At 37.4% G+C, this 26,554-nt stretch overlaps 1 protein-coding gene across 12 annotated transcripts in view; it reads right to left on the reverse strand.

Annotated features, from left to right (window-relative positions):
- Positions 1 to 26,554, reverse strand: part of LTBP1 (latent transforming growth factor beta binding protein 1) — a 164,943-nt gene that overhangs the window by 70,887 nt on the left and 67,502 nt on the right. For all 12 annotated transcript variants that reach the window (XM_085543230.1, XM_085543233.1, XM_015857700.3 and 9 more), the window contains exons 6-9: positions 18,434 to 18,658; positions 16,271 to 16,548; positions 6,728 to 6,830; positions 2,894 to 2,965 (exon numbers count right to left, since the gene is read on the reverse strand). In XM_085543230.1, coding sequence (XP_085399356.1) covers positions 2,894 to 2,965; positions 6,728 to 6,830; positions 16,271 to 16,548; positions 18,434 to 18,658 — 678 coding nt within the window. The remainder of the gene's footprint in view (positions 1 to 2,893; positions 2,966 to 6,727; positions 6,831 to 16,270; positions 16,549 to 18,433; positions 18,659 to 26,554) is intronic.

Genomic DNA, 26,554 nt, shown 5'->3' on the forward strand with positions numbered 1-26,554 from the left:
AGTTTCTGGAGATACATTCATTTCACGATGCTATCATCATAAAATAACTTATTTGAAAGAAGTTTGTTGACTTAGTAACTAAGCAACAATAATTAGCATTTTTTAATGCTAAGCTCATTTAAGCAATAAAATTTACATATATGTAAAAGAGAGAAACTTTATTACTGTATTTTACAGACAAATGTAGAAAGGCAGAATGTACCTTCAAAACTTATTTTAGATCATGATGGAATCAAGGGAAAAAAAGCTTCAAGTCCCCAGTGTATATCACTGCAGAATTTGATCCAATAACACATAAGTACTAGTTCCTTTGAGTGATTTATATTGAATTTTAAGCAAATGAGGGCTTCTCAGTAAAGTTCAACTTGCTTCTTTGCTGAAAAACAACAAATATTCAGGTATTTTTCCAGTCCTTCCAGATAAGACTTTTAAAAGTGCTCTATTGGCACTCGTTAGTTTCCCGAAAAAGTAATCCAAATTGTTTTTACCAGCTGTTTTTTTCATCCTGTTTCAGTTTTCCAAGAAAACCATTAGCAGAAGAAGGAAATGGTAAGTATAATTCTAAACAGGGAACCAGAAAATAGGACTGTGTATGTATTTTGACCAAGAACTTTCAACTCTGATAAACTCTACTTTGTCTTCAGTGACAGCCTACAGGCATCTAGGCATGAACATGTAATAAATCATCCAATTGAAAAGATAATTACTGAGAGGAAAAAAAGCTTCCTTGATTGCGATTATACTAAGCTGTTCTAATTAACATACCCACAGATGGCTCTTTGTTGTCCTACATATACATCAGAGAGAAGAATGATTCATTACTTTAGCTCTCTCACTTGAAAAGAAAAAAAAATCAGGATCTGGTTATTAATCACGCTAATACCACACAGGCTTTGTAAACTAAGGAGGCTTTTGACTGCAAAACCAATGTAGAACAAATGGTTAATTAGGCTTTTAGGCTGGAGTTTTCAAAGGCAGTGAAAGTTGGATGACATCTAGGTGAAAACAGCACTCTCTTTAAGCTGCAGGCAAGGATTCAAAATTATATCCCCATTATTATTTGGTCTGGCAGTACTGGCCCTTTCTGAGCATGGGCACAGCATGCACGCCCTTTCAGCAAAGAATAATCTAATTAAAATGTATACTTGCATACGAACATGCTGTGCAGCTCCTTTCCAATTTAATTGTAACGGCTGTTACAAAAAAATGAGCGCTCCTTCGCCAGCAGCTTAAACATTTTTCTCTTCACAGTTACTGCTGTTGCTTCGCTCAAGTTCTTGAGACAGAGAGCTATTTCTTCATTAGCCCTGTTCTCTTTCAGAAAAGTGTGTCTGCTTCAGATAAACACAAAAAGGACACTTTTGCCTTTGAGAAGCACATGTTAATGGCCATTTCAGGACTGAAATATACCCTGCAAGGAAGTTCTTTCACAGATGAAGCTAGTTTTCCTGATGACTGCTCAAAGGTCAAAATCCTGACCCTCAGAGAAAAAAACGGTAATGTATTAATCCTGTATTTGCTTCATGGGCATTCCTTCTCTCTAGTCCTTCCTTATTTGTACCGCATTTCCAGAGCATGTTGGCGAGTAAATTACAGAGAAGCCACCCAAGTCTCCGTATTGCAAAGTGAGAAAGTTGTAGCAGTCACCACCTCTGCCCCTTTCAGAAAGTTAAGAAATTGCTCCCATCCTTAGTTAATCAACAGTCTCCTTCCTAGTGGGATTATCTGACTCCCACTCTCTGATTAAATTCTAAGTTTCCATGCATAACTACAATTATATTCAGAGTCTACCCCTTTTTTTCTTCCAGGATAATGATAGCAGAAATAAAACAAACTCTTTAAAGCCTAACATTTCTTGCAGCATTAGTTATATAGTACAAAAATGTGTCAGGATAAAACTAGCAAAACCCAGTAAAACAAACAATGCTTAGCCTACCAGGTACTGCTCTACTGCCACACACTACCATGGCAAGACTGAATTCCTTCCTACCCAGAAACATATGTTCTCCTTCTCTGTCAGCCTGTTGCTGCTCTGCGAAACAACTTCCTGGAAACATTTTTCTTCCTGGCAAACTACTTCTGGCAGCTTTCACAGGAATCAGACTACTTTCTGTCTGTAGCCCCTGATTTGGAGTCTTGGTTTCCATCTAGTAATGTTTGCCAACAAGTAGGTAGGAGAATCTTGAAAAGAGCTGAAAGCCCTATTCTACTTTAAATGTGTGCTGGGCTGCTGCTGTCTAGGAATGTCAAACTGTCAGGTTTCAGCTCAACTACTGGAGATATCATAAGTTCCTGTCTTGCCTGGACCATGTTCAGAGGGATATATGATGGTACGGGTGCACAACGTCACCTTTCAGACACTTTATAGCCTCTCTTCTACATATTCTGAAAATAATGCATAGCTAATATACGGAATGAGGCAATTTTGAAATGTCTGAAATATATTCACCACCTGTCCATTTGACATATGAAAAGGTGGTCCTTGGATTTTCACTGTCTCTCCACCACCAGAGCTACTTATTGGGTGACTTTTCATGGTTGCAGTGGACTAGAACTCATCTTTCTCTTCTTTTTCATCACTCTCTCAAGAGCAACACTACAGGGCGTGTTCTCAGGGCACAAAAGCATTGTATAGGAAAACTTAACATTTTCCTATATGCTCACTTAATATTTTTGTTCAGTACTCAAAGAAATGCAGAATGGAGCATATGTCCACAGTTATCTGTTTAGTTTCCTTGTCAGAATTCGGAAAGAATTAAATGTGTGTGTATATACCTACACATGAATAGATCAATCCCCAACATTGTTCCCAAATACAAATAGACTAGATTCAATCATCTAAGACATAAATATCATTGGATCTATCACACAAAACCAGTGGACACTGTCATACCTTGACAAAACGTAGCATTGATCCTCTTGTAGCCTTGTGGGCATTCTGTCATTGGACTGTATCCATGGTAAGCTGAACAAAAAAATTATATCAGTTAAATACTGCTGATCTGTATGCTTATTTAGAGAACATGACAACCATGTTATTACATAACTGTAACTCTATACAGAAATTCAAATACATGTAAACTTAATTTGATCTTTCTGAATGTAGGCTGCTAACATCTTCCATTATCCACTCAAATTCACTCTTAATTAAGAAGATGACATAATTGAAATCATCCTGACTGTACTGGAAAGTCAAATAATTACTTCCACAAACCTTCAACAAATACCATGTTGAGAAAAAGAGAAAAGATAAGGATTTACCTTGGGAAGTCAATGGTTTTAAAAGTGAAAATAGCTTTAGAAAGCAAAAATACACACATGCAATGTTAAGCAAATTGTAGCACACCCTTTCTTTCGCCACAGTGAATTAAAATTCTTTGAAATGCGTAGGAAACAGAAGCAACTAAGCCTCTAAATCAAGACACAAAGAAGAAGAGAGGGCACATCTCTGATTTACCTAACAATGTTTCTGAATTTTGGAAGACTGTGTGACTTATTGGCTGATCAGTGGAAACTGCCAAGAATGTAGCAGCGCTGCAAAATACAAAGTTCAATCCTTACAAAATAGGAACTGTTCTGCTAAGTAGATTTTTCATTTCATTTCTTTCCCTGTTAAGAAGACTTTTATTTCTGTTTATTGTTTCTTTCCTCCACTTAAGGTTGCCTTTGAGACTACAGAAAACTGCTTATTGATTCTTAAATTGTCCCAGAACAACAAATGAGACCAGTAACTTCTTTGCATGTTATGCACTAAAAGCTAAGCTCTTGACAAAACCCAGTACCTTTGTCAAACACAGATCTAACGTTTGGCGCTATTACCACTAAAGTGATCTTAGTAAAGAGACACGAGTTTTTCATAATTTAAATGCAACAACAGGATACATTCAACATTTGGTCAGAATTTAGAAGTTAAGCTGGCCAAAAAACAAAACAAAACAAACAAAAAAAAAAGCCACCCAGAAAAACAAGCATTACTTTCCATCTTTACTGTACACAAACTCTCCAATTAGAACACAGTGAGATGATGACTTCATTTGGCTTTATTTCACATGTGATGCCTGAACCGCACATTCATCCCTACAGCTTGGTTCAAAACTGGAAGTCAATCCATTACAAGGACAGAATTGGTAGTACCCTGCAGCTCTAATACTGTATGAGCACAGTTCTTCCAGTTGCACATGGAGTGCAGCCCATAAGCTGCATCGGGCCTTTTCCAGTGCCACAAACGCGTTTTCCTTTCCATGGTGACTCAGCTGCTCTAGAAAGCGTAATGGTGGAGTGAGGTCAGAGACTTTAATCTCTCCATCCCTACTCATTCTGCTCCCACACTGAACAGGAAAAAGCGGCTTACTGGCAGCCGTCTTCTTCCTTGTACTAAGAGCAGCAACATAAGCAGGTCATAGTAGAGTACGAAGCATGTGCAGTGATGGCTAGTCATCCATGTGAGAGCTGGATGCAGTCCTACATTACTTATCCTTTACTCACTTAGACAACCTGTTTATAATTATAAACTGTTACCAAGAAGCCTGAACAATCATTTCCCATGTAACGCAGAAATGAAGTTAGTTTTAAAGGTCTTCTTCTGTAGAAGTTTGCAGAAATAGAGATCTTCTCCAAAAATTCTTCATTTATTTTTCCGTAACACTGAATAATCCATAGACTTAAAGACACAGGAATTGTCCCAGGCCAAAGCACTCAGCTTTGCAACAAGACTGGTCCCTGACTGAGCAGAGGATATTTAAAGCTTATATAAAAGGATATTTAGGCCCAGATCCAGATTGTAAAGTTCCAGTTGTGTGTCTAAGTTCAAATTGGACATCTATAAAACTTTAAGATGCTGTAAGAACACAAACTCCTGCAACAGTTCAAATCTGATCACTTAAGTTTCTAGAAATCTGAAAATTCACTATTTGCACCCATGCACATTTTCGAAAGTTACTGCATGATTGAACAGCATAATGCTTAAAGAATTTCTAAATAAGATCTAGAATGATAAATTGCAGATACTTCTGTCACAGCCTGACCAGTTCAGTTAGTGAATGTTCTTAAAACATGCACCTACCCAATCATACTTGTGATATAATGCAGTGGCAGATGACACTGTATTTTAATCTCTGGAAAACAGTATACACACATTTCCTCCTCCCTAAGAATGGGAGAAACACAACATACAGTGAGAGCTCCCATCTATAAAGATGAGAAGCGTATCCCATTTAATGTGAAATCCCAACTTTCCAGGAATACCTTAATCTTAAAAACACCTTAAGAACAGGGTGATTCTAAGAAACATCATCATCTGTCTCCTCTTGAGATTACAGTTACTTCCAAAAATCAAATCCAAATTAATTGAGTCAGAAGGCAGGAGTAAGTACTTTGTGTTGAGGGACATGATTTAGTGGGAGCTATTGGTAATAGGTGAACAGTTGGACTGTATGATCTTTTAGGTCTTTTCTAACCTTAGTGATTCTATGACTCACATTATTAACAACACCAGGAAAGAGACTGAATTCCCATTCCTGTTCCAAGAATTGTTTCTTCGTTTTATGGATTAGGGTATCTCCTCATAGGTATAAAATGTAGACTTGAAACTCTTCTGGCAGATAAAGGAACTCTCATTTGCCTGATCTTGAGAAAACGTGTAAGCCGCTAAGGATTTATATGAAAAGGACAATGCTCCTCTCATTAGTATTTAGAAAAGTTACTCAGTGCATTGATAAATGGTGGTGGAGGTTATAGGGCTGTACATCCCAGGTGTGTTCAGGCATTTCTCTGTACCCTCTAGAGGGAATCTGGATTGGACTAGACTGGACAATCTAGTTGGACTAGATGATCTTGTAGGTTCTTTGCAACCTTGCTTTTCTATGATTATAGCAATACATGAAGGAGTACTTCTAGGAAGTAGCTATCTGTAGGAGTAACTGTGGCCTAGGAGACCTAGATAATGGCCACAACTCCTTGCACGGCATTTGGCCCAGTAAACAAGGATCTACTCTGCTTGCTACTTCACCTTTTTATTCCCTTATTGAGCAAAAAAACATTAAATGACAGAAGTACTGCTGTATTTGTGCAATAACTGTATCATTCATAAACATGTAAGAGACTAGCTGCACTTATCATCCAAAAATTCTTTCTCATTATAACATAATTTCAAATCATAAGAAACCAGTGAGGAAAGTCTTCATCACAATTAAATTGTCAAGGAAGAAACTTCAAAACAGAGCAAAAATATAACTGACAATTTAGAGCCTAGAAAAATTTGGCTCCAAATTCAAAAGTTCATCTACAGTCTCAAGAGGTCACTGAGTTCTCTCCAAGCAGTAACTGGCGCCTCTATAATTTAACATTTCTGTCCAGACTTGAAAAAATATAATTAAATAAATCCAGCTGGAAGAAGCAAGATGACTCAATGTCATTACCCTTCTTGAGAAAAATGCAACCGTGCATCACTGCCTTAGAAGAAGAGGAGGAAGCAAGAAAAAAAAACAGGGAAAAACCACAACCATGCTAGCACTGTTGGCTGTGCTGAGTGCCTGTGTACTGTAACTGCTGGCATGCAAGAGAATTCCAGTTTCTACAACCTGCCCCTAATCAAAGCATGGTGTGTTCTTTCTACTATGTTCCTTTTCTTTCTCTCTCACCAAAAACAAAAAACAACAAAAATAGCAATTACTATTTGAGAAAATGTTACAAACTTGTTCAGAGAGTAACAACAAAGAAACACCCTTACATGGCTTCTTGGGACACTTCTGGCATTTGTGAAATCCCCAGGAAGTACCCACAGTTCCACAGCAGTCTTCTTGCTTTGAAAGGCCGGGAAGTGCTTTGCCACACTGGAAAAGTTAGGTAAAGAATACTCAGGTTAGTGCTGCTGTATGATGATCACCTCTAGGATAATGTTCTCTTTTAGTCATCTTGGAACAGCTTCTTGCCAGTCTAATTGAGACACCAAAGAATGGCTGGAGCTCTTAGCCCAAGCTTAAATAACATTCATGAATGGCTCTCTGCACAGGAATGAGCAGGTTTGGTTATGTTATTACCCTCCTCTGCCTTAATGTAAAAAGAAGGTAAAAGAGAAGAAAATAAACAGTATGTTATTCTTCCTCATAAAAACGTCTTCCTCTGCTTTTTCAAAAGCCACGTACATTATCTTAAATAAATTACTCTTTTAAAAAAGTAACATTTTTAGGAGTATAATTGATTTCTATATTGCTCTTTCCTATATGTTAATAAGGCTCAAATTTCTGCCAGCTTATGTTTAATGTTTGTGACCAGTTACTGAAAATTGCCAAATTATTATGAAATATTCTGCTGTCCAGATACTGAAGAATTACGGAATATATAAGATGACTCATGTCAAAGCTGGTGATATGTATTACTCAGAATGCTTCATGCAAATATTTAAACCTATCTTGCAATTGTTTCTGAGCCAAACACTCCCTGCATTTATTTTTTCCTGATTAAGAAACAAAGTTAAAATGTATTTCCCTATGTGAAACAAAGACGTTATAAAGCACATTTACACTTGTCAACTAGGTACATAATCAAAGTACTCAAAGTATGAGAGAAGTGTGCAACAGGTGCACTTTAAAAGCAAATACTGATATAAATAGGCACCACAGCAAATAATTCAAATGTGTTGAAGTATGAATTCACACTACAGTGAATGAACCTTCCCTGATCTAACTTTTCATCCTGACCGAGTATAAAAACCTCTGAACCAAATGATCACCAATGTTTATCTTTTAGCTCAAAATAGCTGTCTTGCTGCATGGCCTTGTGGTTGCATTCACTCATACTGGTAACCCTGTCACTCTGTAGTGGGGATGCATGCTGAATACACTGACAGCTTCTTCCCAGCTTCCCAAATTTCTTACAGTATGCTGATGCTCATGGGCCACTGATGTTCCTAAAGTACAAAGGTATTCAATGAGGCTTCAGTGTGAATACCAGCAGGACAGTAGTACACCGTACAGTGAAGAGCTCTAACATATCAGTGGGTTCTTTCTTCCTATTAGGGGGACTGGCAGGGTGCTATCCCAGCCATCTTCTCAGCCCCTTTCTCACATGTTCCCCAAGAACATTCTAAAATATCTCAGTCACAAAGTAAAAACAGCATAATTTAATCATCAAATAACCCATGTCTGAGCAGCCGGGAGCATCCTCTGCACAAGCCTCCTATATGAGATGGAGCTTTTAGTATCAGAGCAAAGTTACTGTGTGCTTCTGCCCATCATCCCTACACAACAGGGGGAAGCAGCACTTGTGCCTTCAGCCACATTTTGAGGTGATACACGCACAGCAGAAAGAACAGAGCACCTGGACAGGTTAGAAGATACTCTGTAGAAGTCTGCTTTCATGAGAGCATCTGCGTGGGTCTTGTACCAAATTTTCCCATGCTCCAAGGGGAAAACAATTGTGCCCTGAATTGTATTTGGCTGGATTGTATCTAAGCTTTTCAGACGCAGGCCCAGGCATACACTATGTGAGAACATCTTTTAGGCTATCTTGCTTTCCACTGGCTTGCAGGATTAGTACATGACTGACCACTCCTGATCTTTCAGTTACACTCTGATCTGGTTTCAGAAGCAACTCTCAGTCAGGCACAAAGGCAGGCCAGGTGCAAGAAGAGGGAATTCTATACACCTCCAGTCTGCTGCAGCACCTCAGCTCTTCTCAAAATGGGAACTAACTGAGAATTACTGTCTCCATTACTGGAGAGTCAATTGATGGCAGTTCATCAACTGCCTGGAGTGGCAACTGATGGCACTCCATCAACTGACTGGAGTGCAACTAAAAAAAAAACGTACAGAAATCACATGATGTCTTTACACAACACTGTTTTTTTCAAGTTCAATGTGAAGTGAGCATGCTCTCAGAAGATTGTTCTACTTTATTTACATCTGCTAAACTCCTTTCATAGAACAGGTATTACTTCTCCCATGTTGAAACCTCTTAGACTCAAGTCATACACTGTTGCAGTTTGTGAGAGCCTGCTCAAGCAATTTCTACTCAACTCTCTCTCCCCACCTTGTGCCTCAGTTTTACAAGTCTTCTTCCTCTGAGAAGAAGTGGGAGGAATTGAGGCTGATGCTGCACCTCCCCTTATGATCTCAGAAACTGAGCATTTGGGCAGCCAGGCAGATAATGTAACACCCAGTGCTCCTCACAAGGTCACAGGCCTCAAGGACGCATTCCAGCAGTATGCACGTGAAGAGGCAAGCAAGACTACACTGACATGACAGCCAACAAACCATCCTTAACTAGTGCTTCTCCCCTCCCCCTCCCCCAAATTGAAAAGGTATCATTTAATGATAGTAAATGAAAGGCAAAATAAAGGTTAAAAAATAAAAAGGAAAAAAAGGAAAGAAGGAGGAAGATGGACTGAAGCCTGTTTTGAGTTTAGGTGTGGTGCTATAGCATTTGCACTCTACTGAAAATCACGATCTCTGTGGTCATAACTTTTTCAAATTTCCATAAAAAACCATGAGCAAAAATAAGGATGCCAAAGTCTGAGTCATCTGGCAACTGTGGTTTGTAGTCCTGTCAGTAAAAACTGGCAACGCTTAAAGCTGCTGCTCCCACTGCCTCTATGGTGAATTAAAGCTTGAAGAATCAATGATAATTTGGTTAGCATCCAGATCATTGTAGAAACTGGCCAGTGAGGTAAAGCAACTGCCACATGGGGCTCCTTGTGGTGTAAGGCCTGTGTAATTTTGGAGCTATGTATCAGAAAAAGTGATTGCTCTGTAAAGTACTAAGCCAAGAAGAAAAAGCGTGTTCTTCTATGGCTAATAAACCCTAAATTTCTCTGGTACCTCTAACAGCACTTCAGACACTCTCAGTACTCATGGCACCGCACAAGCTGTTTCTGAGCCAGCAACAATTTCTTAAGGATGTTCCTCCCTTTCTCAGGCCCTAAGCATTACTGAATTGAAGCTCTGTTTCTAGAGGTCTCAAGAACTTTTAGGTAATTTCTCTCCTCATCAAAAATCTTATCCACTTCCTACCACTGGGAAGAACTCATTAGTTCTTCAGACAGTCTATTCCAATCTCTGAGTCACAAGTGACTGGAAAAGTCACTTGGGGGAATCCATGCCTATTTTTAGTTTGTCTCACTATTCAATACAACTCCAACACATAAGCATGGGCCTAAAATAAGCGGCAAAGCTAAACACGTGCACGTAGCTTGTATTATGCATGAAGGTGATGCCATTTTCTAAGCTTAGGTTCACAACTTTCTATCCATCATCCATACATATTTTAAACTAATCCAGCCAGTATCCCTGAGGGCTTCTGGAAATCTCATGGAGAGAGAACAGATTTTCATGAATGATACATCTGTCACAAGGTTACGGTTTTGAGATGATTCTTATTGGCTCAGAAGGCAAAAAAAGTCATGAAGGACTGGTATAAAAGAGCTTAAACTGTGCTGAAAGGGGCTCAGCAGTAGCAGCAGTATGAAGCACACATGGTACTGCTATAAAACAAAGTTCTTCCAGGGTAAAGCATTCACAGACACTGAAAGTATTGTTTCGAGTCCACATATTTTCTCCATGCATGCCTGGGCTTCTATGCCAATATTTTATATAACCGGAGGAAGTACCAAATATTCCCGCTGTTCGACTGGAATTCTGGCTGACCCTATGGTGGTGCACAAAGGCAACCCCAAAGCCACATCACCTCTTTGTTCCCTCATCCAGCCTCTGTCCCAGCTCCACAGTGCTAACAGTACTTGAGTTGTGCACCACTACTAGAGTTTAATATCTTTTCCAATGTTTGAGAAAAGGAAGGATTACATCCTCGAAATCCCCCTGCTAAGGCAGTAGGAGGAATGTATTCAGCTCCTGTTGAAGTGCAGTAGGGAGCCCAGTCCAGCAATTAGTGTCAGGACAGCCACGAAGGGCTCTGATAAAGGACCAGAAGGTTTCCTGAGACTCTCACTCCTGCGTGACCCATCCACAAATCCCTGTCACGAGCTATTAGTTAAAACCACAACACAGGCATAAATAAAGGAGTGTCACATGATTAACTATGATTGAAATCGATAGGTGCTTTGCCCGAGTTAATAGCTAATGACTCTGGGATTCAGCTCAAAAGACCGCATTTCACATACCACAATAGCAAAAGAGAATGGATACACTGTTTAACTTTCTGTAAACTATTCAACAGGCACAGACTTTGGATTGTTACTTCTATCTCCTTTTTTTTCCCCTTCTATAGGTATTACAAACAGAGCAGGAAACCCTGATCTTAATAAACCCTATTACCGAAACAATTAACAAACACACTTAATTAGCATTCTGGCCATGGCTGAGTGACAGGTTGATACAAATGAGGAGCATTATCCGCTCGAGCACTGGCACACTAGCAGCCATTGTCTCAAAAGCAGAAGAGAGAACTTAAATACTTCCAGACTTTCTAAAAGAACTGGTAAAGAATTTGCTTTGGCTTGACTAGAACATTCTTCTTAGGCAAGCAAAAATTACCCAGATTTCTTCTATTTGAGTAATTAGAACAATATTTGGTGTTTTTGGTATCTGATACATCTTTTAATCTTCTGATACTTCAGAGTATCGATTTTGCAAAAAATCTATTGTGAATGAAGCATTAATCCTGCAAATGAATCCACACTGATTTCTGACAGTCTATTTGTTTAAAAACTTCAGAAGCCAAACCATGAGCTTCAAGGAATTCCAGACAGTTATTTTATTTTATGAGATGGTATTTTTAAGACTATTCTGAAGAAGGAAAAAAAAAAAAAAAAAAAAAAAGTAGTTCTTTAGAAGGAGAAAAAGTACCAGTATGAAGCAGAAAATTTTACTTCTATCATTTGTTCTCAAGAAGTTCACCAGGGATATTTCTATGGCTGAGCAAACGACTTCAGTTGGCATATTACTATTGTCATCACCTCCAGACTAAATGTGCTATGAACATACTGCATACAGTAGGACAGATAAGATGAGGTCATGCACTAAAAACAATCAACATACTTTGCAACTCAGCAGTGATCTCAGTCCTGATCCTAAAAATTGCGTGAGCGCTCTCTAAGTTCAGTACGTGGTCACTATGTGTCCTCATGTCAACCAAGTTAAGTAAACGCATGATGATTTGCAGTCAGAATTTACTGTGATACAGCACTGACAGTTCCTGAGTTTTTCTGGCAGTCACCTATTGCATGGATTATTTTGTATTCTATCAATTCCAACAGCAGAGTGGAGGGGGTTGCTCAGATCAGGATAAATGTTTCCTGTAGGAAGAATTACTAAAAAATAAACAATTTTCATTAAAATGAATCCAACAAAAATGCTGATCAACTGACTACTGCTTATCAAATGTATTTGTTACTGGTCAGAACAAAACAGCACTTGAAACATATCTGAATGCACGTGTAAATCTATCAAAAGATGCTTCTCTTTTCTGCTGTAAGTCATACATTCTGTTTTTCTTTAATACAACATTTCAGTGTTCTATCATAATATACCAAATCTTGCCTCCTAATACCAGAAGAACTCTAATTCAGGTTCCCTACTCAATGGGGTCATATCAAGTGCAGGTCTTTCTACAACACTTTTCACAGCATTTTGCAAAAGCCCACAAACCATCGCTCAGCAAACAACTGACAAGCAAGCGGTAGAACATGTCCCCCAAACACAGAGTTGATCTGAACTTAATACAATCCCCAGAAAGAGGTTCAGATTAGAACATTATTAACTGAAATGATTTCTGTGACCACTTCAGAGAGTAGACCATACACTCTCTGCAGCTGCATCAGTACATGTGAGAGATAGGGAAAGGGAATGAGCAGACATTGCTTCTAGCCAGTGTCTCTTCTGAACATTGTGGAATGTTGCTTCCATCCAGGCAAATAGATTAAATTAAGTGGTTCTTCAGAATTAAAAAAATAATAATAATAAAAAAATACTTTGTTTTGAAGCTATATCAGAAGTCTCCTTAAGTAAAACAGATAAAAATACTTGGTAAAGAATCTAGCCATGAAGAGTCTTGCCTTAGAGAAATCTGGAAGCACCAGCTTCTCCAGTTCCTAAATGTTTTACAAAAACCAAAAACAAAACAAACAAAAAAAAAAACAACAAAAAAAACCACCTTCCTCTTTACAGCTATGCAAAAGATAGACCAAAGCAATCCTGAGAAAACAAACAAAAAATATAGCCCAAATAATTAAATGTAGGAACCATTAAAAAAATGCAAGAAAAATGTTAATAGTTTTAAAGTGACCATAAGTTTAGAAAACATCAGTGCTTACTTCTCTTTAAATGAATTTCAATAGATAGTAGTCATCTGCATTCTTCTCTCAATTTAAGTGCAAAGCACTCATAAATCAAATTTAATAGCAGCTGAGATTAACACAACAATTGTTATTAGGTGTACTGCTGACAATGTAGAAGTATGTTGGGAAAGATATTCTGTGTTATAACAAAAGCATATTTATTAGAATAAAAGTCAAAAGCAGCTGAAGAGGAGGAACTAGGAAAGAAAAAAGAAACTGAACCACCCTTTTTCACTTGCTTTTTTAAATATGACTTTGCAAATCAGTGCTCAAGGATGACTCCTTGTGTTTCAGAAACACATTATACCTGTTAGTAGAGGAACTTGCGGAACTCCATATCCTGTACGGAAGGCACAGAAGCATACAGTGTTGACCACAAATCAGCTGCTCTCCACCTGCATTTTTATCCTATCAGTCTCATCATATTTGTTTTGTAACTTCAGGTCTCTAATTTCTCAACATCATTTTACACGCAACAAGGTAGGAGTTCAGGTTCAAGTCTGACAATTACTAACAACAATCAGTTTCTGGCCTGTACCTTAACCTCTGTTTATGCTACACTCTGCAAAAATCTAGTTGGTATTAGGAAAGTGTTGATGAAATGCCACTTATGTATGTGGCGTAACATAGTAAGTTGTCATGTAACAAGGCAAGCTATCCTGAAGCAATCAGTTTAAGACCTTGCAGAGTGAAACTATTTGTCAAATGCTCTGATGGGAGAAAAGTGAGGCAGCCAAGAAATCAACTTTAGTAGAAAGAGAGCCATTGAGAAGATTATTTACTTCTGACATTTTTCTCAAATTCTAATATAACTTCTGCAGCTACTCTCTCCACTTTATTTCTCAGCGCTGAGGGGTCAATCCACAAAACAGTCACAATTAAGGAACAAATGCAGATGTGTATACATATTTATGAAAACATAAATCTTCATTTATGTATTCTAATTAAAATAAGAAATTTCATTCATCTAACTCCCCTCAATCACTATCCTCCTCTTTTGTCATTCTAAGCACATAGTCTGCTCTCTTTCCACAAACCTTTCACTATCCTTTTCTCCTGGTAGCTGCCTTTAGCAATAGTCACTTAGGATACTACAGACAAATGAACAAACACGAGGTCTAGAAGAACTTCCGTTCTGAATTAGGAGAGAACTGATGCTTGAGAATATAACCAGGTTCTTCAACTGCTGATGGTATAACATCTTCCAAGCTTCAATTCAGGATGGCTCCAGTTGCTAAATTAAACAGTATGCACTCTGTTGGAATGTGAATGCAGAAAACACACCCTGGATATTGTGGGATCTGATCACAGCAACCAGCCTACAGTTTTTGTTTGGGCAGGACTACTGCTTTTGAATAAGATGCATTAGAGGAATTTAACTAAGGTGGGGTGGGAAAGAATGCAATGAGAGACAGCAAATATTCCTCAGAAGGTTGTGGGGAAAAAAAAGAGTTCATCTGATTTTAACAAAATTCAAGAAAGAAGACAGAGGGAAAAAGGAGTAAAAAAATAAATAAAATGATGGAGGCTACACACACACACACAAAAAAAAGCAGTAAAGATTCTGATACTTATGGTCCAGGTAAAAAATGTTAAGTTTGACTAAGCTTTATTTTAAAGTTGGTTGATTTGCCTGAAAGATCCTTCCACACCATTCTGTCTATAGACAATAAAATCACCTCTGATCCCAGGATATTTAATAAAACATTTCCCAAGCCAACTATACAATCCACCCTGCAAAAAAATGTCTAAACACTGATAATGGTTAAAAAGCAAGGATAGCAGAATTATCTTGCCTAAACTCCAGAAAGAACTTGCAACGTGTTGCTAATAATAAAGAAAACTAAGTTTAGTGTCTTGCCTGTACAAATAAAAAGAACGCTTCTATTTAGTAAAGCCAATATTAAAAAAAAACCAAAAACACATACAAAACCAAACAAACAAAAAACTGAGTTATTTTAGAACAGGTCTATGAAGAATAAATAACATTGTGCATATTTTCCAGCTGAATGTATACTTAAAACATGCAAGTTAATAATTTTCATTGCCTGACTGCAGGAAAAGAATATTAACATTTCAATTTCAAAATTGAAAGGTGAATGAGTCACTTGAATCCATATTTATTGCAAGGTCTTAAATAAATGCTATACAAAACACGACCCTACAACTCTGTCTCTAGAAGGAACTGTAAAATTAAACAACTAAGGAACTTACTATGTTTTTGTCCAAGACAGACACTAAAGTTTGCAAAAATTGGGAACACAGATTATTCTAAACTAGCAGGCAGTCTCCATTCTTGAGAGCACTGCAAAGACACAGTTTCTCAGTGGAGTATTAAAGAACAAAAACCATTAAAAAAATTTGAGACTGAGCATTTCGTAGGTTAGTAAGTCAAGCCTGAAGACGATGCAAGTAGATTTCCACTTTCCTCCCCCTTCAAAACGGAGCACATTATTGTTTTCAACTGAGTAATGATTAAGTTTTAGTTTTAAAATCATTGCAATGTGAGAGACAAGCACTGCAGAAAGCACATTTTGGATATAGATAAATATTGGAAATATCCCCATCATTCACATGCCAGAAAGAAAAGACATGAAATTTATCCAGCGTAAAAGATAAGAAATAAAAGGTAACATTCAGAAGAAGGATTTTTATCTTCCTATACATATGAGAATAGAAGTATGAATAAGAATAAACCACTTCTTATCACAATTAATTGCAGTATGGTAAAATATCACATGACAATGCCATGTTTGTTAGAACTCCCATTCTTATGAAATAGAGATTGATAGGTTTTTTTCCTCACATAGATCAAAGACAATCTATTTCCAAATCCTCTCCCCACTGCCCTGCTGTGGACAGAGTTGCCAACCACTAGATCAGACTACCCAGGAACCCATCAAGCCTGAAAGAATTATTTCAGTCTTTCATAGTATTCTTTTAAAGGCATTTGTCTCACAAACCTAAGCAAATATTTCTTACCTGTGTTCCAATAGTCTCCTGGAAGCAGCGTCCAAGCTGAGTTTTAACTGAAACAGGAAACACATGAGGAATGGGTTGTTGATTTGTGTAAGTAGCATGTCCTTTCTGGGTCTTCTGATATGGAAGACCTTGGTAAGAGACCTGTGGATGTCCTGGCTGAGGTACTTTCGATTTTTGTCCTGTTGATGCACTGTCAATTCTTGAAACTTGATGGATCTGAACAGAAGCTTCAGGGGGATGTTTCACATGGATATTCACTATGTTAGGAGGGAACTTCACTAAAGTAATTGAAAGAAAAACACAAGAAAAATTAGTAATAACATACATCAATAAAAGAGATCCCAGACACCTCTAAGACATCTCTTTTTTGTACATCAAAATTTGGATAAATTGCTTTAATGTGACAAAAATACAGACAACCCTCAAACTTCGGGGTTAGAAGAAAGGGTGAATGAATGCATAGAGTCCAACTTACAAAGCAAGAAAATTAAAACTATTCACAAAGGAAAGAAAGACATTATAGGACTGTAAAGACTGCTATATAAACATGGATGTCAAACTGGCTGGTGCAAGATTAAGATTTGTGGACATAATATGTGGAAAGAATGTCACTCAAAGTTCCAAAATTCAAACTCTACCAGGATATTTTTGGATATATAGTAAGTTTTATTGTCTTCTTCACATCTATCATCTTTATCTGGATCACAGAAAAAGCTTTGAATTTCTATCCTTCACCTTTATATACCTGCCAAGTCCAGAGTTTGCCCCTGCAATAGCTTCCAGCATCTCAATCATCTAAAATTACCACTCCCTTCAATAAACTTTGAATTGAGGATTTGGCAGACAAAGAAGGAGGAAATGTTTTTCAGATATATGTATATATATGTACTAGATGGTTGCAGTTTTAAGTCTGGTTATAGATTGAGAATTTCTGAACACTTAATGAGCACTGGTCTGTTTATGAGCTTCAAGACTCTTTTCATTGAAACAAAAACGTCCTTAAAACATTCCAACTCAAGTTTGGGAGAGGATGCGGAGTAGAAGTATGTAAAAAGTTGTACTCTTGGTAAGCTAAATAACAAAGTTAACATTTACTGTGTCTGTTTAAGTCTCTCTGGTTAGCAAGTACTGCATAGACCACTTGAGGCCAGCCAATGACTAAACATCAGACTGTTTCAAGAACAGAAATGTCATGACACTACTTCCTCAAAAATGCATACTGGGTTACTGAGTCTTCTGAATTGCCTCCTTGCTCTTTTAAACTCATCTACATATTTTTACAGCTTCATTTCTTCGGAAGCATACTACATTTATTTTAGCTATTTTGTAATAATATTATTTTATAGAATTTTTTTTCACATTATTTTGATTTTGCTAGGCATATTTTCAGAATTAACTGGTCTCTCATAGTTATTCCTAGGGAAAAACAAACAAACAAGCAATAAAAAAACAAAGTGAAACAAAGGAACAAAAAAAAAAACACCCAAATTTACATCTAATTTGTTCAGCATTGTTTCATTTCCGAAAACATTTAGCAAATTCTGAAGAGCAACACCAGTAAGAATGCAATATTCAGTCAAGAAAATATGGTTTCAGGGCCTTACTGGCTCTTCAGACCTTGTTTGTAACAGAAAACAACCTAAATTCAAAATTTAAGCAAAGAAAGATGTATTTCAGGTAAATGCATGAAGAAAAGATTCAGAAGGAGAAGTAGTAAGGCCCTTCTAATTCTACCAGTGAAGATGTTTTTTGAAGGGTGATTCAAGTGAGAATAGTCTACCTGTGATATGAACATAACTAACCCTAAATCATTATCTGTATCCCAAATCATAACAGTTTTATTTATGAAAGGGATCTCTTGCACTAGCTTTTCTGCCTGGAATATCTGCCAGGTTTAAAACTGGAAGAGTGTAGGTTTAGACTAGGTATTAGGAAGCAATTCTTTACCTTGAGGGTGATGAGGCATTGGAACAGGTTGCCTAGAGAGGTTGTGGATGCCCCCCTCCCTGGAGGTGCTCTCAGGGCCTGGCTGGCTGGGGCATCCATAGATTGCATATTTTGTTTTATGTTAGATTTTTTAATTTTTTTTTTTTAAATCCTGACAAGTAAATAAAATTAACTCCAAACTAAAAAATCCCCAATTCTATCAAGAAAAGAAATTACCTTTTACACCTTGCTGTCCAGACATTGTCAGTGGCAACGTATGAGTTGAGTGGATAACCTGTGATCCTATAGCCTTATTCACTTGTTGCGGGTGATGGTATAATTTTGGAGTATTGCCATTCTGCACAGGGATCTGACAAAGTTTGCCAGTGTAATTAGGAGGGCACTGGCATTTATCTCTAGAACTGCACTGGCCTCCATTCATGCAGGGAAGGTGACAAATAACTGAAACAAAAACAGAAAGAAATGTCTTGTTAATGACTTTGTAATTACAGTCTGCATTATCTGACTACATTTCACATGGCAGTTGAGAAAGAAAGGAAAAGGGCTGAGACCTTTTATTCTTCTGACAGTAGAGGAATGACTATCTATCTGACTCACTTGATTGCCTTGTGGGAGAACCACTTTCCTTCCCCTCCTTCTGTCCTCTGTCTGGTCCACATCTTCTTTTCATGATAAATACGGCAAGAACATTTTTCTTTTATAGGTACCATTATTTCATTATGCTGTTAAGCAAGACACTAAATGAATTCTGTGCCTGGCTGCACCTTTACTGTACAGGTATTTCTATTCAGTCAGCCTCCCCTTTCTATAATCTTGGACCACCTGTGCTTCTCTGGAAGACAACGGAAAAACTCCACTGGATAATAGACTGTAGTGAAGAAACTTCTCACTGTAAATATTAGCTGTTCTTGGGAATACCATGTCTTACTGAGCACCCACACTTTTGCTTGTCATTTATCTCTCATATGAAAGAATTTGTATAGAATTGCTGATGAAGGTTATAAAAGTAAAAATTCTACTAAAATGATTTCAGAGACAAACTTCCAAGTCATATAAGTACTGTAATTCTAATATAAAGAGAAGGCGTATTACCTCTGTGCCAGTCAGCATTTGCACATTTACAGCAAGGTAAACTATCAGAGAAAACACTAAAAAATATCAACTTTAAATGAAAAATGTTTCTTAACTCGCATACAAACAGTAATAGGCTTAGCTCAGTACATTCTAAAAATGTGGTATAGGTCTTTATAATCAATGACAATCTAGCTGAGCTGTCAACATTTCCAAGAATTAAATGATGTAAAAACAACAGGAAAAATACTGTAATTTTCTGCAAGACAAGCTAAGGTCATTTTTTTCAGGAGTTCAATATTTCTGGAAAAATACCCAAAGTATCCATTTGTTATCTGTTTTAAGATAAGATTCTGGCTGAATGAATAATTTAAGAAAAAATGGAGACTTGTTGTAATTCTGTAATTTTCTTGGATTGCTATGGGCTTGGTTTATATTGAATTACAATTAGAATGTGAAACTGTATATAAGGCAAGATCATAAGGAACCTGGAGCTTGTTGGCTCAATGGTATTATCTCTGGACAGCCACAGCCTGTTGACATTATTAATACTAATATCAGTACTGGAAAAAGAACTTGTGTGTTGTGTGTCGCAAGAAGACAAACAGGACATTGGACAGCTGAGTAATTCTCTTGGCCCAGAAGCGCAACAAAAACAGAGCAACTAGACTGCCCTGGAGCAGAGCATCATCGCATCGACAGGACGTGGGATGTGCTCACCTCATCACCACGATGGGTCAGCACACAAACATAAACAACTAAAATTGTTTCTTCTGCCCTATTTTGCAAGTGTTTATTTAATCTTTTTATTGCCTTATCCCAATTTTTCAGTTCATATAAACTGACTAAAAGTACTTCAAGCCATAGCACTGAAAATCAGCAGCAAGAGGCTTAGATGCCTTCAAAAGACAGTCTAGTCTTCGCCATAACAGGTCTCAATTTTATTTGTCACTAAAATGCTGTTGTGGCATCATCCAAGCATACAAAAGACATCCTTGCATAAAAGACAATACTTCACAACTAAATGAAAGACCATTTGATCCCAGCACTAATGATAACAAGATTGTTCTCTCACACCATTTTGTTATGAACTGCCCAAGTGAGCAGGTTTACCTTAACAGAAACCACACACAATGATTTTCAGATGCTTGTAAAGATCTGCCTAAGCAAGGCTGAGAACACTTCACGTAATGACACAGCTTTAAGTAGTGTTAGATGATAGCGGATGGGTGTTTGAGAGGAGCAGCATGAATCAAAAGTTCTCACTGAGGAAGACAGTAAAAAGCCTTGCCAAACAACTTTCTTCCTGCACTCCCTGGCCCCAAGGCAACAAGGAAATGAGCAAAAAACAGCCTTTAAATAATATAAACATACTCAGTATTTCTACCAAAACCAAACAATTTCTTCTGAGCACCTGTTCCTGTAAAGCAGCTAGTTTCTGGAAGGCAGCATCACCGGGTACCCCTCCCTGACCAGACACTCCTCTCCTGAAAGCAGACCAAAAGCTCTGCTTCAAAGAGTTGTGCTAAACATACAGGACAGAAAATAACAGGATAAGGCTCCTTGTCCTCTCTCCATAGTGATTTGCAGTGATTATTCACATAAGTAACTTGTGCAATTAAGTGAAAACAAAAACTACGTAAAAGACAACTCTAAAATTAATAGTGAAAATGTATTGGTTTACATCTCTTGAGAGTCTGGCCTAGTGCATGAAGAATGAACTTTAAATGAGACTACTTTAAATACATTAATATATTCTGAAAACATAAAATTCTGTAATAAAAATAAATTTGGAACTATGCAATTGTGATTCCTATTCAGCCACATAAGAACCAATAGGATGTATGTTTGGGCTAAACTCGATAATCTCAAATGGCAAACTTCATAAGTAATAGAGAACTTTGACAAAAAAAGAAGAAACACAAACATTGAACTAATATATCAGGCAATTTTAAATAGGCATAATAGGCCCACGTATGCTACTTCTGGTGCTTCCTTGGGTAGTTTACAGACAAAGAAAGAGCTACAATTATGACACCAGTGCTGGAAATCACAAGCAGCTTATTTTATCAGAGCTAGGATTACACACAGACCACTCAAGAAAAGTGAGCTGAAAGGAAGAAGGCCTCTAAAAAGGTGGAGGAAGTAAATGCCACTTTTCTTTGACAAGGCTTCGGAAATAACAGGTTAACTGAGAGCAAGGAGCCCTGGGGAAGGGACCACTTAAGGCAGAAACAGGATCCAAAGCCAATGGATGTTTGAACAGCTCAACTTCTGATGAACGTTTTTTGCTTTGTTTTGTTTTGTCATTGAGGTTGAAGAACTTAAACAAACAGAACAGCTGAAAGCTGCCAGCAGGCATAGGGGACATTCTGACAAAACCCAGACCCAGGCACCAGGAGACACCATTAGAAGATGCTGGTTTTGCACATACATTCCTAACTCCAATTCAGACAAAGGACCCATTGGAGCCTGATTCTCACTGGGCTCTTCCTCATTTCCTCTGAAAGGAGAGAAAGAAGGAAATAAAAACATTTGTAATGGTGTGAAATCCTCTAGCTGCTCAGAGTCTGATAAAAACACAGTCAGACCTGAGCAAGATGACATAAAATCTCAGTTCAAAATGATGGGTTAACGGCCCTAAGAAAAGCAAAAAATTCTTTACTTTACACAAGTGATGACTAGTAAATCAAATCTCTTAAAGGATCTGCCAACATACAATTGAAAAGATTTGTTAATACCAATGAATATTCATCCTTTAGATACATGAAGACTTGCTTAAGGATCTAGAAACACTAAGTTTTCTCCTCATTCTTGAGAAATTAACTGGTAATAACATGCTTTGATTTCTCTGGCATCAAAGGCCTTCATTACCCCAATCTGGCACAGCTTGGTGTGATGCTGTGCTTCATATGCCCCCATACAGAGTCTATAAAAGGCAGGATTCAGAGGTAAAAAGAGGAACTATACAACATGAGCTCTGGTAAAGTTATCCTGGCTATGGGTTAGACTATAACTATATCACCTAATTTGTTTTCAAGATACTCAGATGACCTTGACCAGCTCCAAAAAAGCTAATTTAATCAAGACTGAATGTTTTTGTTTAATCAAAATGATGTGTAGCAAAACAAATTCCAAGAACTTAAATCCTTGTAATCCTCAGAAAATAGCCTATACTTACAAAAATGAACCCAGAGGATGTGCGGAAACTCCCTTCCTGTAGCCAAAGTGTTGAAGAAAATGAAGATGACTTCTGAAATGTTCTTCATCTAGCTTTCCAAATCCCTTTTCATATGCACCTCAGGGAACAGACAAGTTTCTCTCTTACTTTTTCTCACCACTGCTTGCCTTTTTGACTTATTCGCTATCAACTATTCCAGTGTAAGCATGATTCAAGTACATCAACAAGGCTCTCCAAGAACCTCAATGCTGCTCTCTAGATCACAGTATTTCTATGAATTAGTAGATTTTGTCTGAGTACTACAGTTACTCAAGCATTACTACATATCCCACAGCAGTTTATGCATCTTTCTTTCATGTTATTAAGCATATAGAAAATGCAAGAACTAGCACAGATCTTCCAACTCATTCTTCATATAAAAGAAGGGACTGTATGCATTGAAGGGTAGCACTATCATATAGAATGTTGTTCTTGTAATACTGTGGTTTTTCTCTTCCAGACCCTTCACCACCTGCATAGCCTTCTTTTAGGCACTGTCTAATAGGTTCATGTCCTTTCCATGTTGCGGCACCCAACCAATACCCAGTGCTAAAGGTGAGGTCTCACAGAACAGAATGGGACAACCTCTGCCCCTCGCCTTGTGATAGTGCTGGACCTGGGGTCCAGTACTAGTTGACCTTGGGGTTGACCCTTTGGATTGACAAGGCACACTGCTGGCTCATATTCAACTTGCTGCCAAACGTGACTCTCCAGATTCCTTTTCACAGGGCTGCCCTCCAGTCTCATCTCAATCTGCACATATATCCAGGGTTGACCTGTCAAACGTGCAGGATCCAGCACTTGAAACTTCAAGCCAGGTGATGGTTGGCCACTCCACCAATTTGTAAAGACCTTACTGCATAAATAATAATGAATTAGTTAATTACTAGTGTAATTAGATTTAAGTAAGCTTACACAAAGATATAAGATTAAGATATACAAAACATTTGGAAAAAACTCAAATGGCAACCTAAGTCTAATTTAACAATTTGAAGTAAAATATGCAGTTATTAAACTGTTTTCTCAGCTATCACAAATTAACTTTGTTAGAATTATCTATCTTATATTTTCCAACTATTACTACCACAGGATGTTTCAGAAAGAAGCACAGACAGCTGGGAATGGGATTGTAAATTCTGCAGTTTATCCAGACAAGAAAACCAAATTACAGCCAAAATAAACAAGCTTCACATGTTTTAGTTTTTTTTTTTTTAAAAAAAAAAAGAAAAAGAAAAAAAAGAAGACGACTCAGCACGAAAACTATGTCTGCCACAAAGAACAGCCCTGAAATTTAACATTTCCAAAACACAGTTCTTTCTGCATGTTATTTTCAGTAGGAAAACCTATATTCTTACATTGGTATCATTACAATCCCCAAAACAAGCATTTAAGCAGAAAAACGACATTGCTTAGGAATTATATTTATTCACTTTTCATGAACATCTCCACCTCTCAACAAAATAATATTAATGCTAAGCTAATTACCAAGGTCATTTAATTAGTTTATTACTAAGTACACATGACATTTCAGGATTGTAAACATTAAAGATGTAAGTCAACATCATAGTCAATGGATGCACTCAACTAGTAGGGAATTTCTGAGCAAGAGAATGAATCACACTTGAGTAACAATAACACTGATCTAATTGCAAACGCATTTTTTGATAAGGAAGACTGGTGCTGAAGGTTGCCCTTAAAACATCCTAGAGTCTACAGATCTTTGAGTTTTGGATTCAAATTACTGTTCTCATCTTCAATTCAGTCTTATGACTGAAGCTGGTAGAATTACAAGGAGCAAGTAGTCACTAAAGCTAGCTGAGCAGACATGATTTTACACTTTAAATCACGCTGGTCAAGGATCCTAGGGAATTACTCTTGCTCTAAAATTATTTCATATGTTGAGTGAAAGAATCAACTCCCAGACAGCATTTGCTTTTTGTAACTCTCTCTACTCCATGAAATGCCATGCTGTACATATTTAAAAATAAAAGTGAAAAGACATTGCACTAAGGAAGCACAGCAGCTATCATGAGTTATTTTCAAGCTACTGAATGTTTACATTAGAGAAGGAAACCTTACGGATACACTATCTCCCAGCTCCAAATGACCAAGACAACCATTTTCAAGCCACTTTAACATAATTTTCTAAATAAACTTTCGGTATTTTTTCATAAACAAAAATCTGTTTTCCTTGAAATCCATATGTTGAATGCATAGTTCCATAAACAAAAACTACAATAGTTGTTTTTTATTATTATTATTACAGATTTGCAATAATATGATTATAAACAGAAAATAAACATCAGCTGTTCTCTTAATACCTTCACTGCTGTTCTCATGTTCTTGGAAGATACATCTTCTTCAATGAAATTGTACTCATAGCAGTTCTTTTCAAGTGCCTGTATGTACCACTATCAGCAATAATTTAACAACTCATGCAGTACATTAAAGCCTAATTAGAGGAACTTCTCCGATGTTACTTAATGCAGTACAATTACCAAGGAAAGCAAGTGGAGGCAGAAAATTTCACAAATTCAGGTTACCTACATCTTCAGGCATTTTACATATTCAAATCTGCCAACAGCAAGTTTCCCATTTAAAATTATTTTTTCTAACTCAGCTGAGAAGTACAGGATCAGGTCTGGGATGATCATTATCTCCACAAATAACTGAACTTTATTTGAGCTGCTGAGAGGCTGTCTAATGATTAGCAACATTTAGTGATGGTATCAACTCACTATAGACAAGGTGCAGTACACATAGCAAATCAGTATCCACTAGAAAAGAACAACTGCTTACTTATGAAAAAGGAGGAGGGATGCTGTCTTCATAGTAAATAGAAATTGCTGAGATTCTATGCAAGATGCAGCGGAGATGGTGTTGCCTTAGTTCTTTCCACACTTACTTACATCAGTAATCTCATTAATTCCAGATGCTGCTCTTAATGAGCACACATGGCCTGGATCTGTTATGATCTCTCTAGGAAAGACCCCCCCCCCAAACTTGCCATGTGACCAACAATGAGGGACTGTCACCCTTTCTGGAACTCCAGGAAGGAAGCAGAGCTCTGAAAGAGTGCAAGAAGCAACTTGCACATCCACTTTCAGGATTGGAATGAGGGTCCCAGTCCTCAGAAAGCGCCTCACACTTACTGGAAATTAAGTGAATTCAGACACACGAGGCCAAACCATGGACCAAAGGAAATGAGGACACGGAGCCATGGAAACAAATTAAAACTTGAGATGGAGCACAACCTGTGGATTAAACACTGCTAATGTTGGGTGTTTAAATTAGAGCTACATGCCTAAATCTCAGTTGTTAATAACAACTCTCAATGTAGTTAAAATCGTCAATGTTTGCCAGAGAGCTACTCAAACAACCAATTTTAAGCATCTGTATTAAGAGTAAGCTGAAAAAAAATTTTTTAATCTCTGCTGATGGCAAAGAAGGTTTCAGCACACACCTCTACCATGGATGCTGACATTCATGTTGTCTTGGTCCAAAAGTTGAATCACACTGGATGTCAATTTTTCATTATGAAGACATGTAAATAAGTATAAATATTGGGCTATCAGTTACTCTTCAATGGAGAGTACATTGTCAAGTATAAGAAATCTGGACACTGAAAACTGGGGAGTGGGTTTAGATCATAAAGGACAAAGAAATAACACTTTTTAGAGAAACACACATTTTGGAGTGATCCAAGAAAGAAATTCAAAACTAATACAGGCAAGATAATTCCAGTGTACTACTCTTATATCATCCTCAGTTTTAAATCAAGTACTCTGAAAAATTTGGGAAGAAAAGCTTTGTGGTAGTCACATCATAAAGATGTACAAAGTCAACCAGCAGATATGCTCCCAGGTGTGTCACCTATCACTCAATGCGAATCCAAATGTTAACTTTGTGTTAAGCGATGACCTAGTCCTATCCTGATTACATTTGATGAATCAATTTATTATATTATATTTGATCTTGATATGTTGAATGTAACAAAAATATTAGGCCTTGAATCTGGGTACTAAGGAAAAAAAAACAACACTAAT

Source organism: Coturnix japonica, chromosome 3 (genome assembly GCF_054131305.1).
Source record: "Coturnix japonica strain WE chromosome 3, WE-NBRP24, whole genome shotgun sequence".
NCBI classification, from domain to species: Eukaryota; Metazoa; Chordata; class Aves; order Galliformes; family Phasianidae; genus Coturnix; species Coturnix japonica.